The sequence below is a fragment of the Somniosus microcephalus genome, chromosome 3 (assembly GCF_052327205.1).
Source record: "Somniosus microcephalus isolate GS21.2 chromosome 3, FLI_Smic_1.0, whole genome shotgun sequence".
Lineage (NCBI taxonomy): Eukaryota > Metazoa > Chordata > Chondrichthyes > Squaliformes > Somniosidae > Somniosus > Somniosus microcephalus.
Window position 1 is genome coordinate 33,747,239 of NC_140989.1, and position 25,970 is coordinate 33,773,208.

Below are 25,970 nucleotides of genomic sequence, written 5' to 3' on the forward strand. Positions count from 1 at the left end.
CAAAGGCGGCTCCGATTTTCGCGAGAGGTAGTGACTGACATCTGCGCAATGCTACAGCAAGACCTGCTGCCCAGAGGACCAGGTGGACAAGCATTACCAGTGGCCATCAAAGTCACCACCGCACTCAACTTTTTTGCCTCCGGCTCATTCCAGGGATCAGCAGCAGACATCAGCGGCATCTCCCAGGCAGCCGCACACACTTGCATCATGCAGGTAACCGATGCCCTCTTTGCCCTCGCGCACAATCACATCCATTTCACCAAGGATCGAGCAAGTGTCACGGCGCGAGTGGTTGGATTAGCTAATCTGGCAGGCTTTCCAAGGGTGTAGGGCGTCGTTGACTGCACACATGTGGCCCTTAGGGCACCCCATCGCAATCCAGGTATTTTTGTCAACCGCAAGGGCTTCCACTCCCTCAACGTTCAGCTGGTGTGTGACCGCAAGAAGGAAATTTTGCATGTTTGTGCCATGTACCCTGGCAGTTGCCATGACTCCTTCATACTGCGCCAGTCTAGTGTGCCTCCGCTATTCAGTCCACCAGACCAACTTAAAGGATGGCTACTTGGAGACGAGGGCTATCCCCTGAGGACGTGGCTAATGACGCCGTTGAGGAGGCCAGCCAACGAAGCTGAGGAGCGCTACAACTCCAGCCAAATTTCCACCAGATCCATTATCGAGCAAACCATCGGTTTGCTGAAGATGCGCTTCAGATGCCTGGATAGATCAGGTGGAGCCCTACAGTACTCAGCAGCCAGGGTCTCCAGAATCGTCGTGGTTTTCTGTGCACTTTACAATATGGCACAGCGTCGTGGCTTGCAGATTCCTGAGGATCAAGTTGCTCCTCACATATCCTCAGATGAGGAGGAGGAGGGCGAAAACGAACATCCTGCAGTGGCCCATCAACCAGCGGCAGCATTACGCGAGAACATTGCTGCCCGGGATACAAGGAACGCACTCATCCTAGCCAGATTTGCTTAGCTTAGTCAATCAAACACTTTTGCCTCGCTGCTTCTTACCAGAGCATTGACAATGGCCAAGAACCAGAGGATACCTAGCACTCCGACCACCATACTGACAGTTGCAAGTATTCCTAAGGCCTCAATGTGGAAGTCCCAATAGTGAAATGACAGATGCCACAACTGCAACATTTGCCATCAGAATTTTTATGTACAATTTACGACGTGATGGCATTTTTACACTAAACACAAAATTCCACCCAAGTGACTACCCTTGTGACTACTTGTGCTTTATCTTCCTCTTACGCATGCTCCTACGTAGTGCTTCCCTTGTGGCTTCAGCAGATGTGGAGACCCCTTGCTCACTTTCCTGCTGCTCCTGTCTCGACACCTTTGGCGGGCGTCCTCTGGAGTTGCGAGCCTGTGAGGGCTTGTCAACAGTCTGCTGCTCCTGCGGCTGTGCAGGGGTTGAGACGTCTGTCTCACTTGGGTGTGGACTCTGGTGGGGCTCTGATCGAGTGCTCTGCAGTGGCATGGAAGTGTGAGCGCTTGGAGAGGAGCCCCCACTTCTTTGAGGTATGCCACCAACATCCCTCTCATGGGTCAGGTCCCCCTCAGCGCCTGCAAGTGGCTGGAGAGCACCTTGCTGCACATCAGTGGGGCCACGGGGACCCGTATCTGCAATGACAGTCCTACTCAGAAGGACTTCCATGAAGGTCTGGTTTCTCTGTTCAATAGATGCCCATCGCTCCTCAAGAGATGTCATTCTATTCTGAACAATGACCATGTTTTCCATACCCTGGCGACTAAGCTCCTCCATGGCCGTTGCCATCCTCTCCTGTACGGTAGCCAGCCTTACCACGGAGGTAGCAATCGTTTCCACGGAGGTAGCCATCCTTTCCGTGGTGATGCGTTCATGCGCCAATGACTCCACAAAGGCTCTGCTCATGTTCGCTATGGACCCCTCCATTCACTCCACACTCACAGCGACCCTAGAGACAAAACTTGCCAGAGACTCCTGCATCCGTGCCTGGAGTTCCATCACCTCTGATTTTATGGATGGACCCAGAGGCAGAGGGTCGACATGCTGCTGAGCCAAGCTGGCAGAGTCCTGCGCCCTCCGACTAGGACTCTCCACCACTGTCCCTGTCTCCACAATCTGCTGAAGCTCACTTGTGAGCTGTGATACACCAGGTGACAACACTACTGTGTCCCGAAGGTCCCACTGAGGTGTGAGTGTCTGCGCTGGTGATGGGTACGCTGAATTCTGGTGACGCTGCGCCCTCAGAGGTTGCAGCTTCCTCTGAGGAGTCTGGCTGCTCAGCCTGTTCTTCCTGGCTAGGGGGGACGGATGCTTGTGATGGTCATGTGGGGGAGTAAAGGAGTGAGTCAGAGATGTGATGCAAAGGCTATATGCACATCTTTCTCACCCTCTCTCCCCTGGAAAATGTTCACCCACTTCTGTCTTACTATTCTTCTCTAGTTGCAAGATGAACAACACCTGTAGTGTGCACCCAGGAACCCTTTCACTTCCCATACATTGTGAAATGGCTCCAATTGTTACTATATATCAATCATTTTTAGCTGGAGACACCCATTGCACCTTTGGTTGTCCTGAAAACTCAGCTTCCAGAAACTCCCACATTCATGCAAGTTCCACACAACACTGGTCTCTGCTGTCCTACCATGCTCTTTCTCCATAGCCGTGCATTTTTTTCTCTTAAATATATATCCAATTCCATTTTGAAAGTTACTATTGAATCTGCTGCCATCACCCTTTCAGGCAGTACATTCCAGATCATCATAACTCGCTGCGTAAAAAAATTTCTTCTGATCTCCCCTCTGGTTCTTTTGCAAAAGTCTTAAATTTGTGTCCTCTGGTTACCGAACCCCTCGCCAGTAGAACAGTTTCTCCTTATTTACTCAATTAGAACTCCAAGGGTTACAAATTAGACCAGTACATTTCACATTGGACAATTAACAGTGGTCTTGTGCATTCTATTTTTGTCCCTACCCCTTCTTTAATTCTGCCACTTTTCCCCCAACTCCTCTTTCCCTGAACCTGTTGATTTCTTTCCAAGTTCCTCTAGGAGCTTGTGTCTGTTCTTTATCATTGAGTGTCAGCAGACTATCCAAGTTTAGGAAGCATCACAGTCAAGCCCAATCCTATCCACAAACAGAAGCAGGTGTCTTTGGTGATGAGAGACATGAACCGTAATACTGAGGCCTGGTGCTGCAGGTTCTGGTCAATCTGGTGTCCTTACACCATCCAGTCTAAGATTGGCACAGAGCAGGGTTTGAACCTGGAGCTACTTGCTTAATCAACTGAGCCATGGGGCAACTTTAACAATTTACTTTTTTTAACTACCTGGTACATTTCATAGTTTCTTTATTTTGGCACTACTGTAAGTTTTACTGTGACTTCTGTTAGCTGCTGGCTTTTTCTAGTACAGGAAACTCTCTTAACCGGCACCTAAATAACCAGAAATCTCTGTTAACCGGCAAAATTCAGGAGTAGGTTCAGGTAAGTTTTACTTCATATTAGTGGCTGTTCCTGGATCTGTAGCTGTGCAACTGGGGTTCGTGCACTTGTTGCTAAGCAACAGGGATGCTTGGTCTGTGGCCGGAGTTCCTGCACAGGCAACAGGGAAGCCTGGATTTGTTGCTGTGTACGGAGCTCTCGTACCTTTTAACTATACCTCTGTAATCCGGACTTTTTGATAAACCGGCACCACGTCAGTCCCGTTGGTGCCGGATAATAGAGTTTCCTGTAGTTCTACAACTCTCAGTTTTGAGATCATATCATATATATATATATATAAATGAGTTGGTTTGTCTGTCTGTCCGCTATACACTCAAAAGTTATAGAGCGTACCTACACATGTTATATCAAAAGAAAGCTTATCATTAGGGGAGTCTAATAGGCATATTTACTTTTTGGTCAGACAAAAATTGTTCGGACACTACAAAAAACGTTCAAAAATCCGCTCATTAGCGGTTGACCAATCCTACCGCTCATTAGCGTTGAGTGACGTGATGGTTGACCAATCCTACAGTTCAGTGACCTGATGGTTGACCAATCCGCCATCTGTGGGCAGGCCTAATCCTGCAGCCTCCCGACACTTCGCCGCCATTTTTTTCATCCCCACAGCGACAGCACCAACCAAACAAACCCCCACATTGCGGCTCCGGGAGCGGGAGGCGAGTTGGAGTCACTCGGGCCGGCCCTCACAACCACTTGGCCCGAGACACAGAGCGGGCAGGGGAGCATCAGCGGCCGTCCATAAACTGCGCTACCCGCAGCGCGGCGGCCGGGCGCACCGGGTAATCAGCTGGGGTCCATCTCGGCCCGAGAGCCCAGCCGGGCCTGAACCGCTAGGCCCCGCACGGCCACCGTGGCCGGGCTCAATTTTCAAAGCCCTTCCCCGGGTGCCAAAAGAGGGGGAGGGAGGGAGATCAGAGAGGGAGAGAGAGAGAGGGGACATACAGGGGCAGGGAGAGAGAGGGGGACGGAGAGAGAGAGGTTCGGGGAGGGAAACAGTGACGCAGCGGGGGAGCGGCAGCGCCCGGCCATAAACCGCGCGGCCCAAAATTGCCCTGGCAACGCCGGGCCCCCCCAGCTAGTCTTTCATATAAAGTTAGAGCTATAACTCACTGACCTCTTGTTCATGACATGCTTTCAAATTTGCACTATTTATAACAGGAAGTTAAAATGATGTTTAGCAAAGGCTGAGGAATGTTGAGATACCCTAGGTTGACTTGAGACACATTCATATTTCTTTGGCTTTGACCATCAAAGAACATTCTAACTTTGTCATGTTGAATTGATCAAATAGAATCAATAGAAATGGCTTAGTAAGGAACATTTCCCAACAAGTTTTTTTTTTTAAAGCTTGCAACTTCCAGAGGCTTTGAAGGATTTTCTTTATCCATTTATGACATTAGTGTGCATAATGCAGTCTGCAACCCAATTATAAAAATGTTATGAAATTCTGTTTTCATGTATGGAGCAACTCAGGCCTGCAGTTCAATGAGGAGTGTAGAAGAGCATGCCAGGAGCAGCACCAAGCGTACCTAAAAATGAAGTGCCAACCTGGCGAAGCTACAATACAGGACTTTTTTTAATATTTGTTTATGGAATGTGGGCGTCGCTGGCAAGGCCAGCATTTATTGCCAATCCCTAATTTCCCTTGAGAATAGCATGTCAATAGCATGCTGTTTCTACTGTTTACATACATGCTAAACAGTAGAAACAACATGCTATTGACAGAGCTAAGTGATCCCACAACCAACGGATTAGATCAAAGCTCTGCAGTACTGCCACATCCAGTCGTGAATGGTGGTGGAAATTAAACAACTAACGGGAGGAAGATACTCCCCATCCTCAATGATGGTGGAGCCCAGCACATAGGTGCAAAAGCCAAGGATGAAGCATTCGCAACCATCTTCTGCCAGAAGTGCCGAGTGGGTGATCCATCTCAGCCTCCTCCTGAGATCCCCACCATCACACAAGCCAGTCTTCAGCCAATTCGATTCACGCCATGTGATATCAAGAAACAGCTGAGGCTATGGGCCCCGACAGCATCAGGGCTGTCATGCTGAAGACTTGTGCTCCAGAACTAGCAGTGCCTCTAGCCAAGCTGTTACAGTATAGCTACAACACTGACATTTATCCCACGATGTGGAAAATTGCCCAGGTATGTCCTGTCCACAAAAAGCAGGACAAATCCAATCCGGCTGATTACCATCCCATCAATCTACTCTCAGTCATCAGCAAAGTAATGGAAGGTGTCATCTGCAGTGCTATCAAGCGGCACTTACTCACCAATAACCTGCTCAGTTGGGTTCTGTAAGGAGCACTCTGCTCTAGACCTCATTACAGCCTTGGTCCAATCATGGACAAGAGCTGAATTCCAGAGGTGAGGGTAGAGTGACTACCTTTGACATCAAGACAGCATTTGACTGAGTGTGGCATCAAGGAGCCCGAGTAAAATTGAAGTCCGTGGGGATCAGGGGGAAAACTCTTAACTGGCTGGAGTCATACCTAGCATAAGGGAAGCGTTGTGGTTGTTCGAAGCCAATCATCCCAGCCCCAGGCCATAGCTGCAGGAGTGCCTCAGGGCAGTGTCCTAGGTCCAGCTATCTTCAGCTGCTTCATCAATGGCCTTCCCTCCATCATAGGGTCAGAAGTGGGGATGTTTGTTGATGATTGCACAGTGTTCAGTTCCATTCGCAACTCATCAGATAATGAAGCAGTCCATGCCCGTATACAGCAAGACCTGGACGACATTCAGGCTTAGGTTGATAAGTGGCAAATAACATTCTCGCCACACAAGTGGCAGGTAGTGACCATCTCCAACAAGAGGGAGTCTAACCACGGCCCCTTGACATTCAACGACATTACCATTGCCGAAACCCCCACTGTTAACATCCTGGAGGCGGGGGTCACTATTAACCAGAAACTTAACTGGACCGGCCACATAAATACTGTGGCAGGTCAGAGGCTGGGTATTCTGCGACGAGTGTCTCACCTTCTGACTCCCCAAAACCTTTCCCACCATCTACAAGGCACAAGTCAGGAGTGTGATGGAATACTCTTCACTTGCCTGGATGAGTGCAGCTCCAACAACACTCAAGAAGCTCGACACCATCCAGGACAAAGCAGCCTGCTTGATTGGCACCCCATCCACCACCTTAAACATTCAGTCCCTCCACCACCGGCGCACCGTGGCTGCAGTGTGTACCATCTGCAAGATGCACAGCAGCAACTCGCCAAGGCTTTTTCGACAGCACCTTCCAAACCCGCTACCTCTACCACCTAGAAGGACAAGGGCAGCAGGTGCTTGGGAACACACCACCTCCAAGTTCCCCTCCAAGTCACACACCATCCTGACTTGGAAATATATCTCCGTTCCTTCAGCTTTGCTGAGTCAAAATCTTGGAACTCCATCCTTAACTTTTGGGAGTACCTTCACCACACAACTGTAACGGGTCAAGAAGGCAGCTCACCAGCACCTTCTCGAGGGCTTTTGGGGTTGGGCAATAAATGCTGGTTTTGCCAGCGACGCCCACATCCCATGAACGAATTTTTTAAAATTGGATTAAATAGCAGCTCTTGCCCAGTCATTTTTTTTGCTGCTCGTGATGGTTAATTTATTTTTCCAATTGCAGGCAGCATTCCATATAGACACAATAATCTCATTATCCGCACTTCTATTACTTGCCTACATGACCATTTGCCAGAGGTTGCGCAGCTTTGTGCGAAATGTCAGCTCATTGCACAGCCTGCTAATATTTCTTTTGTTTATAATTTGTCATTTCTAAATTACATAATATTTATATTGTACTTGTCTTCATTCTTGTACCTAGGATATTGATGGGGGTAAAACTAAAGTTTGGTGATTTTTGATTATCTGCCAAGAGGGTCTCCTCTATTACACATTCCACTGTAATTATATTTTTGGCACACTACAGCTTATTCAGTTTTTTTTTACAGCATCCAACAGTTTGCATCTATTCGTTGTTGGATATTTACTGAATCATATTCAACAATGTTATTTTTAATCTGCTCAATCTATTTTACTTCACATTCATAGGCATGCAAAGTAATGGGTTCTGATAAAAGATCAGCAACCTGAAATGTTAACCCCAGCTTCCTCTGCACAAATGCCACCTGACCTTCTTGACTGTTTTCAACATTTTCCATTTTTAATACAAAGCAATGCTGTGGTGCAGTTCTTCATTAAGCGCAGGTTGTGCAGGTGCCTGCTGGTGCAGTTAATAAGCTACCTACTGTTGACTTTCATCTGTGCACTCAAAGTTTCAAAAGCAAAACATGGAATTATTAAACTGTAATGTCATAAATGAAAAATAAAGCCAAAAGGATTAAAGCATATCTGGATACTTTTAATATTTCGTTCTCCCCCATTTCTATCAGCACAAACTGCATGCTCCACATCCCCCAATTCTCTCGCCCCCTCCATGTATTACAAAAAGGAGCTCATCTGAATCAGTGAAAAATCTTGAACATTTTTTATCTTGAAAAATGGTTCAGCTAATCATTAAACTTGTCTCTAACTTGAGTTAGGAGTTCCATTGAGGTGGAAAGGTCCTTCACCCCTCAGTTCAAGGTGACACCACTAGGGACATGGAAATAAGTCTGCTTTTGTTGGTGCTCCTACTACAAAACTAGGATGTGAACAGTCTGCATTGGATTAAAATTGGGTACAAACAGATCATTGTAGTTATGGCTTGTATTGTATTTTAAGACTAATCTAATTGTTGAACTAGATACTGTCATTCCCTGAAATCTGTGCAGAAGCTGAATAGTCGCATTGTTTTGTACATTTATGTCTGTCTTGTGTAGTTTTGGTTGACAGTACCAGAAAATCTCTCCAGCAGTCAGGCCTGAGTTTGTAAATGTAATGATCAGATGCATGTATTCTTGGGTCCGAGGAATAAAGGAGCTTAGGACAAAAAATAACTTACAACGTAGGTATACCTATCGGGAAAGGAGAAACAGGCTGGGTCTCATTTCTCTTGAAACGAGAAGGCTAGAGGTCTTTAAAATTATGTACAGCTTTGATAGAGTAGACACAGAGAGAGTGCTTCCACTTGTGGAGAAGAGCATAACCAGAAGCCATCAATATAAGATAGTCACCAAGAAATCCAATAGGGAATTCAGAAGAAACCTCTTTACCCAAAGAGTGATGAGAATGTGGAACTCGCTACCACAGGGAGTGGTTGAAGCGAATAGTATAGATGCATTTAAGGGGAGGCTGGATAAGCCCATGAGGAAGAAGGGAATAGAGGGTTACGTTGATAGATGAGGAAAGATGGGAGGAGGCTCGAGTGGAGCATAAACGCCAGGATGGACAAGGTGGGTTGAATAGCCTGTTTCTGTGCTGTATATTCTATGTAATGAGAAGTCAGTTATGGTCAATACTTCAGGTTTGAAGCCGACTGCTGCAGTGAACGATCATCATTCTGTAATTTTGATGGCTTTTAATGGGAACACTTGCATTATTCCTTTAAAGTCACATTTATTAAGTTCTTAGTCAAAAATGTATTTCAAATCAACAAAAATTTGATTGTGATGTAATTCAAGTTAGATTAATTACGTTTTAAGTGTCATTCTGCAAGATCCTTTTATAAGATATAATATAACAGATGTAACAGATTTTAAGCAAGTGCAGGGAAAGGGGGGAGGGGAGGAAAGAACAAAAGGGAAGGTCTGTGATCAGGTGGAAGGCAGGAGTGTTTAAACGACAAAAGGGATGATTGTACAAAGCAAAAGGAGATGGTAATGGGACAAGTAAAGAAACAAAAGATGGGTCTAGAAGAGGTGTAAACGGGAATGGCAGAATCATCAACAGCTGCCATCTGAAAAAATAGGGGCCAAGGTTCTGGTCTGAAATTGTTGAACTCGATGTCGAGTCCAGAAGGCTGTAAAGTGCCTAATAGAACGCTGAGGTGCTGTTCCTCGAGCTTCGTTGGAACAGTGTAAGAGGCCGAGAACAGAGGTGGAGTGGAGCGGAGAGTTAAAGTGACAGGTGAACAGATCCTTTTATACATTGTTTAAACCTAATGTGACTTGGATTGCCATATTAATTCCCTAGTAATACTTTGACAATCTAAGAATAGAAGAACTATAACTCTCTAACATATAACATTATTTATACTTGGAGAGGAGAAGAGTTAGCTTACATTAATATAATTGTACACTGTTTTCGGCATGGGTTCTTTAGCAGCTGATGTATGAGCTATTCGATATGCTTTAATAGCATTTGTTCTTAATCTAAGTACATTCTCACCATGCCACTGGAAAATCAATACAAAAGCTGCCTTTGTTACCAAATTAGATGTTTTCTCTGCTGTGATTTTTAATTTTGTGCATATAGTATGGTACTTTCCCAACAGAGGGCACTGTAAGCTTTAGGAAATAAGGGCGATTTGAATTAACACACATTTCTTGACAAATCTTGCAGGATTAGCATGAATCACTGTGTACAAGGTCAAGGTCCACTTATTTTGCTGATTTGAAATACATTTTTATTTGACTAAGAACTTAAGTGTATGCTTTTCAAGTTTTGCTTGAAATATTTAAACTTTTTTCACTGCCATATATTGCTTGTAGCAACAAAAGAAACCATGCTGTAATGCATATGCTGAAGATTGGACTTCAAAATAAGCTAACTGAAATAAATATCTTTTTCAGTGTTTCTAATTGATCTACATGGTTCACTCCTATAGGTTTATGAAATGGAAGTGAAATACATTTTCAATTTGAATTGTTAAGTAATTCATGCAGAGGATGTATGTCATGTGTTTGTTTTCACAGTTCTCTGTTTTGCACTTTAAAGTATCTCAAATTCTTCAATTGATCTTTCACCTGATGAGCACCAGCCGTTCATGATCACTAAATAAGTGTGCTCACTCTGGAATAGTGCCTTTAACATCGTGTTTAAGGTTTCAAGGTTACTAGTAGTAAAGATGCCACGGGTGGTGGAACAGTCTTGGTCATAAGGTAGGGTGAGCATACGTCTCCGTTTTCCAGGAACAGTCCCTGGATGAGGTACTGTGTCCCTGAGCAAACAGTGTCCCTGGAGTCCCCAGTTCACAAAACTCGTCCCTGAAGTGTACCCTTGGGCAGTGAGTGTACCCCCCTGAGCTCTGTTTGCAGCTCTAAGGCTAAATTAAAACAACAAATTGTACAATGGCCAGAGTGACTCACTGCACGTACGCGACTGGGCCGTCTTTCTGCACATGTGCCGGTTGTTGTTTGACTTTCCAGCCAGGCTCGTGCTGCTGGATTGTCAGCGCCGGAAGTGCCTGGGAGCATGGCAACTGGAGCAGGTGAGGGAGAGACCACGGGCAAGGGCCCGGTCACTGTCACTTGGGGGATGTGGGCTAATCCTGGACATTGTAGGGTCAGGTGTGACCTCAGTCACTCGGGGGGGGGGGGGGGGGTTCAGGATCAGGTGTGACCTCAGTCACTGTGGGGGGGGTGGGGGGTGGTCAGGATCAGGTGTGACCTCATTCACTGTGGGGGGGGTGGTCAGGATCAGGTGTGACCTCATTCACGGGGTGGGGGAGGGGGGTCAGGTGTGACCTTACTTACGGGTGGGGGTGACCGGTGTCTGAATGCACTTCAATAGTGTGATGTCACATCCACGGTAATTATATGCACATTTGAAGTGTATATGTGCAACTGTTAAAATATAGGCTGCTAAACAGTTTTGCCTCGCTACGCAGCACAGCCTACATTTTTCCGTCCTGGCTACTTTGCTGGATTCAGTTTAGAAAATATGGCCACCCTATTATAAGGGGACTAAGTCTTCAATGGTGTTATATAGGGAATTCCAGGATTTTGACTCCGCGATGATGAAGAAACGACGATATATACCCAAGTCAGAATAATGTGAGTTGCAGGTGATCTCCCATGCTGTTGCTGCTTTTGTCTGGTAGAGGTTGTAAGACAGACAACGAGGTGCTGTCAAAGTAAAATTTGGTGAATTGTTGCAGTACATCCTGTAGATCGTGCATACTATAGTCACAGTGCACGTGTGGTGAAGGTGATGGATTTCAAGTCCAGGGGCATCAATCAAGTTAACTCTGTCCTGAATAGTGTGGAGCTTCTTGAGTGTTGTTGCTGATGTATCCATCCAGGTGAGTGGGGAGTATTCCATCACATTCATGACTTGAGCCTGATAAATGATGACGAGCCTTTGAGGGGTCAGGAAATAAGCCACCAGTTGCAAAGTACCCGGCCTCTGCTCTGCTTTCATAGTCATGGTGTTGATATGGCTTAAGCTTTTGGTCTCCTGTGATCCTCCAGATTTTGATGATGGGGATTTGGTGATGGAGGTGCTGTTGAAGGTCACGGGGAGATGTTTGAACTTTCTCTTGTTCAAGATGGTTGTTACCTGGAACTTGTATGGCACAAATATTGCCTGCCAATTTTCAGCCCAAACAAACTTGATCAGGTTCTTCTAACATTGTAGACATTGCTGACTGCTCATGTTTCATTTGTTTTCGTATGGTGCTATTAGTTCCTTATTTGTAGCTTTTCTACCGTTTTCCACATATTTGATCCTTGTGTTCCCGACCTCTTCACTTTTGATTTGCTGCTTATGAATTAGAAATTTGAGCCAATAAGCTAAGTATTTGCGTAGTAGCTGTGATGTGATTGGTGTAACGTGTGGTGGATAGAAGAATTTTGCGTATCTCCTGTGGCAATGCTCAATGGTTGCCTGGTCGCTGGAGGGTGATTGCGACCTTTTTAGCTGTTAACCTGGTCTGTTCCTTTGAAGCTTCACTCATACTCTCTGTCAGAATTCAGATACAGTAATTGTAGATGCTTGTAAATTCCTCGGGTCAATTGGTAGGCAATAAACTGAGTTTCAGGTTCCTCGTTGAACTGTATAGCTTTCGTGTTCTCTTTTTTAAATATAAGAATTATTTTGCATCTGTAACAAAATCTGATGGATTCATGATGGCGAGATGGATATTATACCCTATTGTGCACAGTTTGACTGATCAATATAATTAAAGTAAATAAAGCCCAAATGTCTACAATTTTGTGAAGTATTCCCCATTTCTTGCGGTTGCTACTGGATTTGTGATCTTTTTGGATCACTACAGAGAAGATGGTGCTGCAGGAATTTAAATGTGGTTGTTGCTTGATAGGAATCTGGTTCATCATGTGTCATCATTCAGTTAGAAGATATGTTTGTAATAAATTGGATATTCATTTGCCTACAGCTAATATGGTTGTGACCTTTTGTGAGGAGTACACTTTTTTTTTCATAAAGCATGAATATTGGAATTCCTGCTAACGGCACACAGTAAATACTGTTCTCTGGAGCGAAGTGGAATTATTTCCCATGCTTATCACTGAATGAAAACATCATCTTAGAGCAGAAGTAATTACCAAGTCCTTGTACCAGCTTACCACCATGAGAAGGTCAATATTTGTATTCCTAATTGTTTATTAGAAAAGTTTTTGCTAAAGGATACCTTGCACCTAAAGCAATGTCTCCTGCATTTACTTTGCTGAACTAACTTTTACATGTAATTTAAATGAACGTGAAGACTTAAAAGTATACAATTCTGACTTAAGTAGACTAGTTTGATTCTTCAGGTTTTTTTTCTGATAATGGAATGGTATATAATCTCTTAATAGATACTTGAAGTATTCTGTTATATGTCAAGGGAATTGATTAAAATGCATTAGATACATTTATGTGGCAGATATGGAAGGATGAGTGATTTGTTAAAAAAGGGGCAGCCTCTAGAGGGATTTTGGATGTACTTTACTGCCAACTCCATACAGGCTTCAGATTTTAGTGACCATATTCTACTTTTTACTGATCAATAATACATGCATTTATTTTAGGACTAATGCTTGAAAATCGAGTGAAGGTTTGACAAGTTAACTTGTCCCAGTGGATAGGAAGGAAACTGCGAGTAATAAATTGGATTACTAATTCATTAAAAAAAAATGTAGACAAACGAATTTTCATTTTGATATGTTTTTCCTGCCAACTTCCCCCATCTGCCATCTATCCTATTCTCCTGAAGATGTCCTTGGTGTGGAATGTGGCAATGGTAATGCTGTTGAAGGTTGGGGGAGATGGTTGGACCTTTGCTTCTTGGAGATGGTCATTACCTAGCACTTATGGTGACGCTGACCTTATGACCTAGGGAAGGTCATTGATGTAGTAGCTGAAGATGGTTAGGCCAAGGATGCTGCCCTGAGGAGCATCAATGTCACTAGTAAATGATCCAAGCGGGCTCAAAATAAATTATGTACTTATCTGTCCAATTAGTCTTCAAAATTTTGTAAGAATGGCTCACAATTGCTTTAACTATTTTTCATTAATTTATTACAATAATGCATAATTATAGTTCCAATAGGTACCTGAATTAATGTGCTAAATATAATTTGAAAACTGGTGCACAGTTTCCACTTATGTCTGTTTTATAAACACTATTGGCGTCAACTTGGATTGTTAGGTCACTCCAGGTCACTAAAAAGCCAAACAAAAACATGATAGCATGCAATAAGGAAAACAAAAGATTTTGGTATGGCATCATGTTCCAGTGTATCTGCAGTTAGTTTGGGTGAAGAATTGTGCTTTTGACTATTGGAGGGGACCATTACAAAGGCAAACTTAGTCAGTTCCCATTAAAGAACAGCTATCACCATCACAAATGGGCATTTAATTTTCAGGCTCCATTAGGAATTCTTAATTCATTTCAACACGACTGTGGTCTAATTGCTATTTCGTTTTATAACCAGACAAATGACACATTTGCGTAATGAAGTCTGAAAACAAATGTCAGCTGGCAGTATAGATGCAAAGACTTGTGATAGTTTTACAAAAATAGACAGGTTGTTTTGCTCTTCTATAAATTTGGGTAGTTGAGAATAAGCAGCCATTTTGGTTTGAATCTGTGTGAAGCACTGTCCTCATCAGAATAGTTGCATCCCAATCCTTTGACATTGAGTAGAGTTGTCTCTGCACTTTGATTTGGTCTAGAGACTATGGAAAGTAAGCCAGTCAGGACAAACCCTGTTTACTTTATAGCTGAATCGGGCCAAATTCCTGTAAATGTGATATCTCCTTGTTGAAATGTGTTCTGGTCTTTGGATTAGTGGTTCTCATAGGAGTTTTCATTTGACTATGAATTACTTTGTTATTGGTCAGTCTTGTGGGTTCAGCATAAGTTTTAAATATGTCGTTTACCTAACTTCCTTTGACTCCCAGATGGAAAAGAAATTGGCCATTGGCTGAAAACTGTATCCAAGGGCCAATTGTTCTGCTAATCAAGACAAGTTTAAAAATTGTCATTATGAACAGGCCATTTTTTGATGTGGTAAATTGATCACACCCAGTGTATGGTACTTCAAGAATTAAATGGTAATCCCTTGATACCTACTCTTTTGGCGACTGTTATAAATTTTCCAAGTTTCCCATTGCTGTCCAGTGAAGCCTGCTTTAATTCTTCATGCGCAGATGCTAGATGAGGAAAAGGTGAGCTAGGATGTGCTTTTATTTTCCTTGTCCAACCTACCCTCTCTGTGGTCAAATAGCCTGCTAGTATTATAGCAAAATACTGCGGATGCTGGAAATCTGAAATAACAACAGAAAACGCTGGAAAAACTCAGCAGGCCAGGGCAGCATCTGTGGAGAGAGAAACAGAGTTAACGTTTCAGGTCGATGACCTTTCGTCAGAACTGGAAAAAAGCAGGAAATGGAAAGCAGGTTTAGGGGCTGGGAAAAGGGGGAGGGGATGAAAGAACAAAAGGGCAGGTCAGTGATAGGATAGAAAGCAGAGATTAAGAGACATTGAGAGACAATAAGAGATATTCAAGGCGAGAGGAGATGGTAATAGGACAGGTTAAGGAACAAAGGATGGCTCTAGATGGGGTGTGAATTGCGCTGGCAGAATGAAGGACAGCTGCCATGTGGGAGGAAGAAAAAAAAATTAAATTAAAAAAAATAATTAATTAATAAAAAAGGGGGGGCCAAACAAAAATTGTGGATAAAAAAAACAAAAGAAAATATATATATGTGATAGGGGCTGAGGTTATGATCTGAAACTGTTGAACTCTATGTTGAGTCCAGAGGGCTGTAGAGTGCCTAATCGAAAAATGAGGTGCTGTTCCTCGAGCTTACGCTGAGCTTCCGTGGAACAGTGCAAGAGGCCGAGGACGGTGAGGTCTGAGTGGGAATGGAGCGGAGAATTAAAGTGACAGGCCACCGTGAACTCGGGGGTCCCCCTTACGGACTGAACGGAGTTGTTCCGCAAAGCGGTCACCCAATCTACGTTTGGTCTCCCCAATGTAGAGGAGACCGCATCGTGAGCAGCGAATACAGTATACTAAGTTGCAAGAAGTACAAGTAAATCGCTGTTTCACCTGGAAGGGGTGTTTGGGGCCCTGGACAGTGGGAAGGGGGGGGCGGTATAAGGGCATGTGTTGCATCTCCTGCGCTTGCACGGGAAGGTGCCAGGGGAAGGGGTGGTAGAGGAGTGGACCAGGGTGTCGCGGAGGGAGCGGTCCCTACGGAATGTTGAAAGGGGAGGTGAGGGGAAGATGCGTTTGGTGGTGGGATCACGCTGGAGGTGGTGGAAATGGTGGAGGATGATCCGTTGAATGTGGAGGCTGGTGGGGTGAAAGGTGAGGACAAGGGGAACCCTATCGTGGTTTCGGGAGGGGCAGGGGTGAGGGCAGAAGTGCGGGAGATAGAACGGATACAGTCGAGGGCCGTGTCAACCACAGTAGAGGGGAATCCTCAGTTGAGGAAAAAGGAAGACATGTCAGAAGCACTGGTATGGAAGGTGGCATCGTCGGAGCTGATGCGGCGGAGATGGAGAAACTGGGAAAATGGTAGAGTCCTTACAGGAGGTGGGGTGGGAGGAAGTATAGTCCAGGTAGCTGTGGGAGTCGGTGGGCTTGTAGTGAATGTTAGTCAATAACCTATCCCCAGAGATGGAGACGGAGAAGCCGAGGAAGGGAAGGGAGATGGACCATGTGAAGGTGAGGGAAGGGTGGAAATTGGAAGCAAAGTGAATGAAATTTTCTAGTTCAGGGCGAGAGCAGGAGACGGCACCGATACAGTCATCAGTGTACCGGAAAAAGAGGTGAGGGAGGGGACCCGAGTAGGACTGGAGAAAGAGTGTTCCACGTATCCCACGAAAAGGCAGGCATAGCTAGGACCCATGCAGGTACCCATAGCAACACCTTTTGATTTGGAGGAAATGAGTGGAGTCAAAGGAGAAGTTGTTCAATGTGAGAACAAGTTCAGCCAGGCGGAGGAGGGTGGTGGTGGATGGAGACTGTTTGGGCCTCTGTTCAAGGAAGAAGCGGAGCGCCCTCAAGCCATCCTGGTGGGAGATGGAGGTGTAGAGGGATTGTATGTTCATAGTGAAAAGGAGGCGGTTGGGGCCGGGAAACTGTTAAAGTGGCAGAGGGCGTCGGAAGAGTCGCGAATGTAGGTGGGAAGAGACTGGACAAGGGGAGGAAAAAATAGAGTCAAGATAGGAAGAGATAAGTTCCGTGGGGCAAGAACAGGCTGAAACGATGGGTCTACCAGGGCAGTCCTGTTTGTGGATCTTGGGAAGGAGGTAGAAGCAGGCTGTGTGGGGTTGGGGAACTATGCGGTTGGCGGCCGTAGGGGGAAGATCTCCAGAGGAGATGCGGTCAGTGACAGTCTTGGAAACGGTGGCTTGATGTTCGGTAGAGGGGTCATGGTCCAGGTGGAGGTAGGAGGTGGTGTCGGAGAGTTGGCGTTCAGCTTCCGCTAGGTAGAGGTCGGTTCGCCAAACAACAACAGCACCACCCTTGTCAGCAGGTTTAATGACAATGTCGGGGTTGGATCTGAGAGAATGGAGTGCTGCAAGTTCAGAGGGAGGTAGATTGGGGTGAGTGAGGGGAGCAGAGAAATGGGGACGGCTGATGTCACAGCGGCAGTTTGCAATGAAAAGATCTAGAGAGGGTAAGAGGCCAGGGGGAGGGGTCCAGGTAGAACGAGAATTCTGAAAGCGGGAGAAAGGGTCAGCCGTGCGGAGGGAAGACTCCTGGCCAAAGAAGTGGGCACGGAGGCAAAGGCGGCGGAAAAAGAGCTCAGCATCGTGCCGAGCTCGAAATTCATTAGGTGGGGGTGTAAGGGGATGAAGTTCAGGCCTTTGCTGAGGACTGATCGTTTGGGGTCAGAGAGGGGAAGGTCAGAAGGGATAGTGAAAACGTGGCAGGGGGTGAGATTGGGAGAAGAGGGGTCAGAGGAAAGTGAAGGGGAAGAAGGTTCCGGAGGGGCGTTGGTGTTCAAGAGTTGATGAAGCTTGCGATCCTTGACATCAGAAAGGAAGAAATAAAGTTTTTTGTTAAAGCGTTAGATGAGTCGAAGGATGAAATGGAGCTGTGGACCCGGACAGCTTTGAGATAGAGTGCGTCGGTGCTGCTGAAGCGAGAGGTCGAGAGTGTTCATGTGGCGCCGCATAGCATTGAGCGTGGATCTCAAGATGCGGCGAGAGCAGTAGTTCGAGGAACGATGAATATCTTGGAGATATTTGTAATCCTGGGTGGATCTGAAACACAAAGGGTGGAAGTTTAGTTGGAATCCACGTGGGATAAGTTGGAACCGGAGACTGTTACTGAGGAAAGAGATGTGACTGAAACCGAGTCTTGGCATGAGAAGGGAAACCTGAAAGCAATGAAGATGAACAAGGTTGAAGAGACAAATGGAAAACCCGTCGAAGAGAAAAGCAGAACTTCTTCAAGGTGGGCATTCCTGGAAGAGAGGTGGCAGTGAACCAAACATTAATACGATAGCAAAATACAAAAGCCCGCTAGTATTCATTGTTGAGGTTCAGGCTTAAATAACGAGAACCTGGTGGTTATCAGGATGTTACCTGTGGAACCATATCCTGCAAAAGGAGTCCATACAGTTAGGGGACGAGAAGAGGGGGGGCGGGGGAACAAATTTAGTAACCTAATTTAAGGACTGTGATGTTTGAGTAGATACTGAGTTCTGAACAACCAATTCATTTTTTTCCTTTAGAGACTTTAAGTGAAGGGTGTGTTTTATGGCTTCTTCAGTGAAGCTTTTCTACTCGAAAGAAAATAGCCTTGTGCCATTATCAACTGAAGTTTTGAAGAACCATAATTTCAGAAAGGCATATTCTGAGTATTGAAGTGTTATGAATATGTGAAATGAGCTTTCAATTGTAATGTAATGTTGAATGAATTTATTCCTGGATTAGAAATTTTCAAGAAATGGATTTTTGCGGATGTTGTGCAATTTAAAATGCTCTTAGAAAAGTTAACTTTATTGATTCATTTATTTTTCACAGACTGCTCCTGAAGGCTCCTTTACATCCAGCACTCCCAGGTGGATGTCCCAGTGGGCAAATTTAGCTGCCAATGACCTGACACCAACAACTTTTGTTGCTCATGACCAAGGTAACTACTCACCTGACATTCTTTCACTATCTGTCCATTTATTAATGATCTAGAAGTTGGATATAATGAGCTTAATAATGGAATAAAAGTTACAGGCTGCAGTTCTGCTGTACGTTGTTGGTGTAACATAGTGTCAAAGTGATAGGTTTGTCCAACGAATTCCCATTATGGTAGTTCCCAATCTCAACAGTACTGTCAAGCTATATGTTGAACAGAGGCTAGGTGCTTACTACCTTCCTGCCCCCAAACCGATGGGGAGAGAAACTCTGGACGAATAACTTATATTGCTCCTGTTTAATATATGTGTGCATCTCCTAGTAGCTAGCTGAAGAGCAACACTGGTACAAACATATAACAGGTGCCTTCCCTGTTCTCTAGGGAAAAGTGCATGACCCACAATCTAAACAGTAAGGAAAATACTAATTTAAAAATGGGTGAAATAGAAGAAGAGGAAGAGAATAAAGTACTGTGACTATAGAATCTGTGTTCATATAGTTTACAAAGCATTTTTAAACACTACTAACTTTTAATGATCTAACTATACTTTTCAGAATAGCAATTGTTTTATACAGGATAGTTTGAGATATCCGGCACCGACGGGACCGAGCTGTTGCCGATCTATCAAAACTGCCGGACATACAAAGTTAATGTTGAAGCATAGAGGTTTTCATCTCCGTATCTGACAACAAACACTGTTGCTTAGCAACAGCTTCTAAACAGTCGGCTGCAGCTGCAAGCGTCTCTAGCTGAAGCTGTTGCTATAGCTACAGACCTTGCAGTGCCTGACTGGGGGGGAAAAAAAGCAACGAGAACTAAAAAAAACTTATAGAAAACAGCTCCTGATTTTTGCCGTTAGATCGAGTATTCCGGACATATAACCTCCGGATAAACCAAAGTTTCCTGTAGAACCTTGCATTTTACTTGTGACTATACTGAGGAGCAGAATATCAAATAAAGCTTTTATATGAATGGCCATAGAAAAGTGATCGCCTTAACCACTGCATCTGCATTGAAAATAATTAGATTTCCTATGGGATTGCTGCTCATAGTTACGAGCTGAAATGTTGTTTTATAACGTGGACCAGTTAGTCCCTAACAGTAACTCAAATTATTTTTTCCCCCTGCGCCCCTCCCCCCTCCAAAAGCAGTAATTGATGACACTCTCCCCTCCAAACAGTAAATGATGACACTCTCCCCTCCAAACAGTAAATGATGACACTCTCCCCTCCAAACAGTAAATGATGACACTCTCCCCTCCAAACAGTAAATGATGACACTCTCCCCTCCAAACAGTAAATGATGACACTCTCCCCTCCAAACAGTAAATGATGACACTCTCCCCTCCAAACAGTAAATGATGACACTCTCCCCTCCAAACAGTAAATGATGACTTGCTGCACCTCGGCTCCACTTGCTACAGAAACTAACCATGTTTGTGATGACTCCAACATTTCAGCTGTTGCATTTCATTTACCTCCAACAGTCTCTGTTGCACCACTAGTTGTTCAACCAGTTGTTCCTGCTTCAAGTTCAAGATGCATGAAAATAATCCCATCATGGATTTTGAAACACTTTGGCCGAAATGGTACTTTAAAGATTAAACTGTTTCCACAATAAAAACTGTTATATGCGCATTATGGGTGTCAGCGCAACACAACAGGAAACCATTAGTGTAGATGTGTCAACATTTTAAAGTAATGCAACCAGATGACATTGGGATCGTGTTTATTCATGCAGAAGGATTGCAAAAAACCAAGCAGCGTTTGGGCTGCTCCAGGGAGCCAAGCTGTTTCAGAGAATGTTGCCTGAAGTTGAAGTATATATAATGTGATTTCATTTCAATGTACCATTCTCCAATATTTTTAAATGTGTATTTCAAAAGAACCACAGACTTATGCATTCAAGAAATGAAACTAGTCCAGATGCTAATTTGTAGATTTCCAGCAAAAGCACTTGCTGACATCATCCCACTGAGAGGGGAGACAATAAATTGCAGTGCTCCGTGAGGTGGAAAGGGAAGGTAGATTGAAGGTACTCTTTCTGAGACTAGCTGTCGTTTCAAAGTTCATTGCAGTGTAAAATGAGTTTTTCTTTTGTTAGATGCAGACATCAGTGAATCAGCAAAAAGCGCATCAACCACATCAGAAACTGCATCAGCTGGTGTGGGTGAGAGAAAGAGAAGAACACTTCCACAGCTTCCAACAGAGGATAAAACAGCCGAGGGCCTAAGATTAAAAGGTCCCCTCACTTTAAACCTAGCAAAACCAAGACGCGCAATAGATGAAAAACAAGACACTGAGCTTCCTGAGAAAGAAACTACAACTCCACCTCACCAGAAAGACAAACAAAAGGAGAACACTAGCAGCATTTCTAAGACAAGTTGGTCAGCAGATGGCTCCACTATCAAAGCTGACAGTGCCGGAGATATTCGCAGCGAAACTATGAACAGCAAGGAAGGTGCAGTGTTTCAGTCCAGCAACTACACTCAGTCTACTAAAGTGAAAGCTGAGACTCTCAAGGGAATATCAGCAGCAAGGCAATCTTCACCTAAAACTCATCAGCAGGGCTATAAAGAGAGTTTGTACCAGCGGAGCTCTTCTAAAGCAACGACTGCCAGTAAGCCCCTAGTTAGCACTGCTAACCAGACTGACAAAAGCAGAGAAGTGTCGCCAAGACAAGTGGCCTCACAGAAAGCTAAAGATGTGTGGGAATCCAGGCAAGCCACTGCCACAAGCAGTTTGGACAAAGCAGAGGTTCAAACTGAAGAGAAACTGAAGAAGTCTGAACAGCCTGTCGGAAGACACACTTCCAAAGGTGGGGACACAGAAAAAAAGGATTCTCCCAGGCCTTTGGTCAGACAGGGAAGTTTCACCATAGAAAAACCAAGTAGCAATGTACCTTTAGAGCTCATACCTCGCATTAATAGGCAGTCTGGGTCACCTGGTGATGCATCTATAACTACACGGAGCAGAGAGAGAAGTAATTCTATTGGAACAGACTCCACCATTGACACTACTATTTTGTTGAAGGATACAGAGGCAGTGATGGCTTTTCTTGAGGCAAAGCTAAAGGATGAAAACAAGCTAGATGGTGGAGCTGAAACCCCAAGCTACCACAGGGATGATTCCATTTCCCCTGAATCAGATGTTGACACTGCTAGTACTATTAGCTTAGTTAGTGGAGATGCAGAAAAGAAGTCTCTTCAAAAGCGAAGAACTCTGAGTAATCTTCACAAGGAAAAGAGCTTCACAAAATCTCCTAAGGATCAGTCTAGGACTATTGCAACCAATGCTAGAGACAAACTTGCAGACAGAAAAACCAAAGGTCGTGCTTCTGACCCTAATATTAGATCAGAACCTCGCAGACCTATACAAACTACTGGACGAGCAAGACAGGCCTCTTTCGACTTGACAGATGATGACCAAACATCAAGCTTACCTCAGTCCACTATCTCTGATTTATTTTCTTCCGATCAAGAGACCTATTCCAGCCGATCACAAGGGCGGACATCATTTACATCCACAGATGAACTGTTGCATTCCAAACTGGAGGCAAATAATTTATCCAAGACAAAAACTACTCCTATTTGCTCAGCTAGCAAATCAACCACCTTACCCAAGCCTCGGCCAACCAGAGCATCCATTTTACGTAGGGCACGCCTTGGCGACGTATCAGATAATGAACTGGCGGATGTGGATAAAGTTTCAGTAGTGTCTGAAGTATCTACAACCAGTTCAACTGCATCAAAGCCGCCCTCGGGCAGAAAAACACCCTCTAGATTAGACCTCCTTGCTCAACCACGTCGCAACAGGGCGGGTTCCATGTCGGCTCGCAGTGACTCTGAAGCAACAATAACTAGGAGTAATGTTGGTCGAGGTGGAGACTCCTCCATTCGGATTAACTTGCGTGGCACATCGACAATGGATAGCAAAGTTTCTCCCAGACTTCGTGCTAATAGCATTTCAAGAATGCCTGATTCTTCTAAAAGCAAAACATCAACACCAGGGCACAGTTCTCCATCAGGTAAACTCCCCGACAATTCTTGTAAGAATATTTGGTAATTTGTCAAATGAAGGAAGGAACAATCTGTACATAGTATTGTATTAAAGTAAGTTAACTATCTCTATCAGTGTCTTTGCTACTTCTTACAAAAATGAGATTCATATCTCCTTTAAACAGAAGTTTTTTTTTAAAAAAGGTGAAGGTTTTTTATATCATCTAATTGTGTATTTTCTCTTCATTGTCACATTAAATGAGAAATATCCTTGCATCATTTGCATTTTATGTTGTATGCTATGGTATCTAAATAATTTGTGGTTCATTTTTGGGGGATATTTTGGAATCTTGCGGTTCCGTGATTAAACTGGGAAGAGAGATATTTGCAACTGCATTGTCTTTGAATATTCATTTCCTTTTATACACTCATGTACCAAAATTGTCCTTGTTGCTTATACATTTAGTTGTTTTGCAAGGTCCAAGGTGGAGGCGCTTCCCTACAGATTACGCTTCGACTTCTGAAGATGAATTTGGGTCGAATCGTAGTTCACCTAAGCATACCCGCTTACGAACCAGTACAGCACTGAGGAGCACTAAACTACAGAACAGTAATGTAACATCAACCAACATGCTCCTGAAAAACAAGATGAAGGAACAGGATGACTACATCAGAGACTGGACCGCTCACAGTGAGGAAATTGCCAGGTATCTTTCAATATCAAAGTAGGTGTTCTGTGTTCTAATTTTGTTACTGATCTTTGGGATGTAATTATAAATTGGAATGTTCTAATTTGCACTGCTATTTTTTTCCATTTTTATTTTTTGAACCATCAATCAGCCATTATTAATTAGCTCTTGATTCCAAATTCTTTTTTAAATTTTCTTTTCAATTTTTCTCTGATTTTCCAGCAACTCCAAGTTAGATGATTCTATGTATGATGATGTCCCATTGATACCTTAGCTACTTAGCCATTTTATACATGTTGACGTGAACAGTTATTGTAACTGAGCTAATTGATCATGGGGGCTGTCACAGCTGAGCTGACCATGTCGTTATCTGACATTTACAGGCATACGTTTCCAACAGGGATACTGAATAGCAATCACTGAGAGAAAACCGTGGCCAGTGCTACTTTTTTCCCCCCGGAGGCCAGTTATAGCATCTCCACCACTATCCGGATTGAGATCAGATAACTGACCACAGATCATTGATTACATTTTGAGTTTTTTTACTGTATGTTGGCTTAGAACCACACCAGTTACCCATTGAGCCAACTGGAGGCTAAAACAATCTACAGGAAACTTTTTTTTTTTATCCGGGACCGGCGTGGTGCCGGTTGATCAAAAAGTCCGGATTACAGAAAGGTATACTTACTAAGGTACGAGAGCCCCATACACGGCCACAGATCCAGGCGTCCCTGTTGCATGACAACAGGTGCAGGAACCCCGGTTACACGGCCACAGATCCAGGAAGTCCGGTTACACGGCCACTAATATGAAGTAAAACTTAACTCAACCTACTCCTGAATTTTGCCAGTTAAGAGAGATTTCCGGTTATTTAGGTGCCGTTAAAAAGAGTTTCCTGTATATTGTAAATTTTGCAACATAATACTGAGAGATGCAAAACCTACTTTCAAGACTAAGGTTATATATTGTGTAAATTTGAAGTCTGTTTCATAGAAGATGGCTCAGTTGTACATGGGGGGAGGACGACGATCGAGAAGGCAATAGCGGTAGGGGATTCAATAGTTAGGGGAACAGACAGGCGTTTCTGCGGCTGCAGATATGATTCCAGGATGGTATGTAGCCTCCCTGGAGTGGCTACAGAACATTCTGAGGGGAGAGGGTGAACAGCTAGAGGTCGCAGTCCATATTGGTACCAACGACATAGGTAGAAAGAGGGATGAGGTCCTGCAGGCAGATTTTAGGGAGCTAGGAAAAAGATTAAAAAGCAGGACCTCAAAGGTAGTAATCTCTGGATTACTCCCAGTTCCACGAGCTAGTAAGTATAGAAATAGGAGGATAGAGCAGATGAATGCGTGGCTGGAGAGATGGTGCAGGAGGGAGGGCTTTAGATTACTGGGACATTGGGACCGGTTCTGCGGGAGGTGGGACCTGTACAGGCCAGATGGGTTGCACCTCAACAGAGCCGGAACCAATGTCCTCACGGGGGGAGGGGGTGGCGGTTTGCTAGTGCTGTTGGGGAGGGTTTCAACTAATTTGGCAGGGGGATGGGCACCAGGATGTAGCATTAGAAAGGAGAAAGAACGTGCACAAATGATTGAGAGAGACAGATAGCACTGGAGTAAGAAATAGTGCAGTATTAGGTGGAGTCCGACTAAGAGAGAATACAAGAAGGTCTAAGATAGGTTTACAGTGCATGTGTGTAACGGTATGAACCGTGGTAAATAAGGTTGGTGAGCTGCAGGCGCAAATAGCCACATGGGAATATGATGTCGTGCTGATAACGGAGACCTGGCTCAAAAGAGGGCAGGATTGGGATTTAAATATTCCTGGATATAAGTTGTTCAGGAAAGAGAGGGAAGGAAAGAAAGGATGTGGGGTGACAGTATTGGTTAAGGAGAATGTTGCAGTGCTGGAGAGAGGATGTCCTGGAGGAGTCAAGGACAGAATCTATTTGGTTAGAATTAAGAAATAATAGTTGTGCCATTACACTACTGGTTAAGAAATAATAGAGGCGCCATTGCACTACGAGGTGTATTCTATAGGCCACCAACTAGTATGGATTTTAGGAAGGCGTTTGACAAAGTACCACATAGAAGGTTGGTTAACAAAATTGAGGCTCATGGAATAGATGGGTCAGTGGAGGCTTGGATAAGGAATTGGCTTAAGGATAGAAAACAGCGAGTTGTGGTAAATGGCTGTTTTTCAGACTGGAGGATGGTAGACAGTGGTGTTCCCCAAGGGTCAGTGCTGGGGCCACTGCTTAAATGACCTGGATATTGGAATAGAGAGTAGAATTTCTAAATTTGCTGATGACACCAAACTTGAGGGTGTGGCAAACAGTGAGGATGACACCAATCGACTGC

The 25,970-nt window shown here is 44.4% G+C and overlaps 1 protein-coding gene across 8 annotated transcripts in view; it reads left to right on the forward strand.

Annotated features, from left to right (window-relative positions):
* Nucleotides 1–25,970, forward strand: part of cep170aa (centrosomal protein 170Aa) — a 189,922-nt gene that overhangs the window by 113,257 nt on the left and 50,695 nt on the right. For 4 of the 8 annotated variants that reach the window (XM_085979910.1, XM_085979927.1, XM_085979937.1 and 1 more), the window contains 3 exons: nt 18,816–18,924; nt 21,025–22,947; nt 23,385–23,625. In XM_085979910.1, coding sequence (XP_085836036.1) covers nt 18,816–18,924; nt 21,025–22,947; nt 23,385–23,625 — 2,273 coding nt within the window. Of the gene's footprint in view, nt 1–18,815; nt 18,925–21,024; nt 22,948–23,384; nt 23,644–25,970 lie in introns of all 8 variants that reach the window. The other 4 variants (XM_085979899.1, XM_085979915.1, XM_085979921.1 and 1 more) reach the window with 2 other exon arrangements.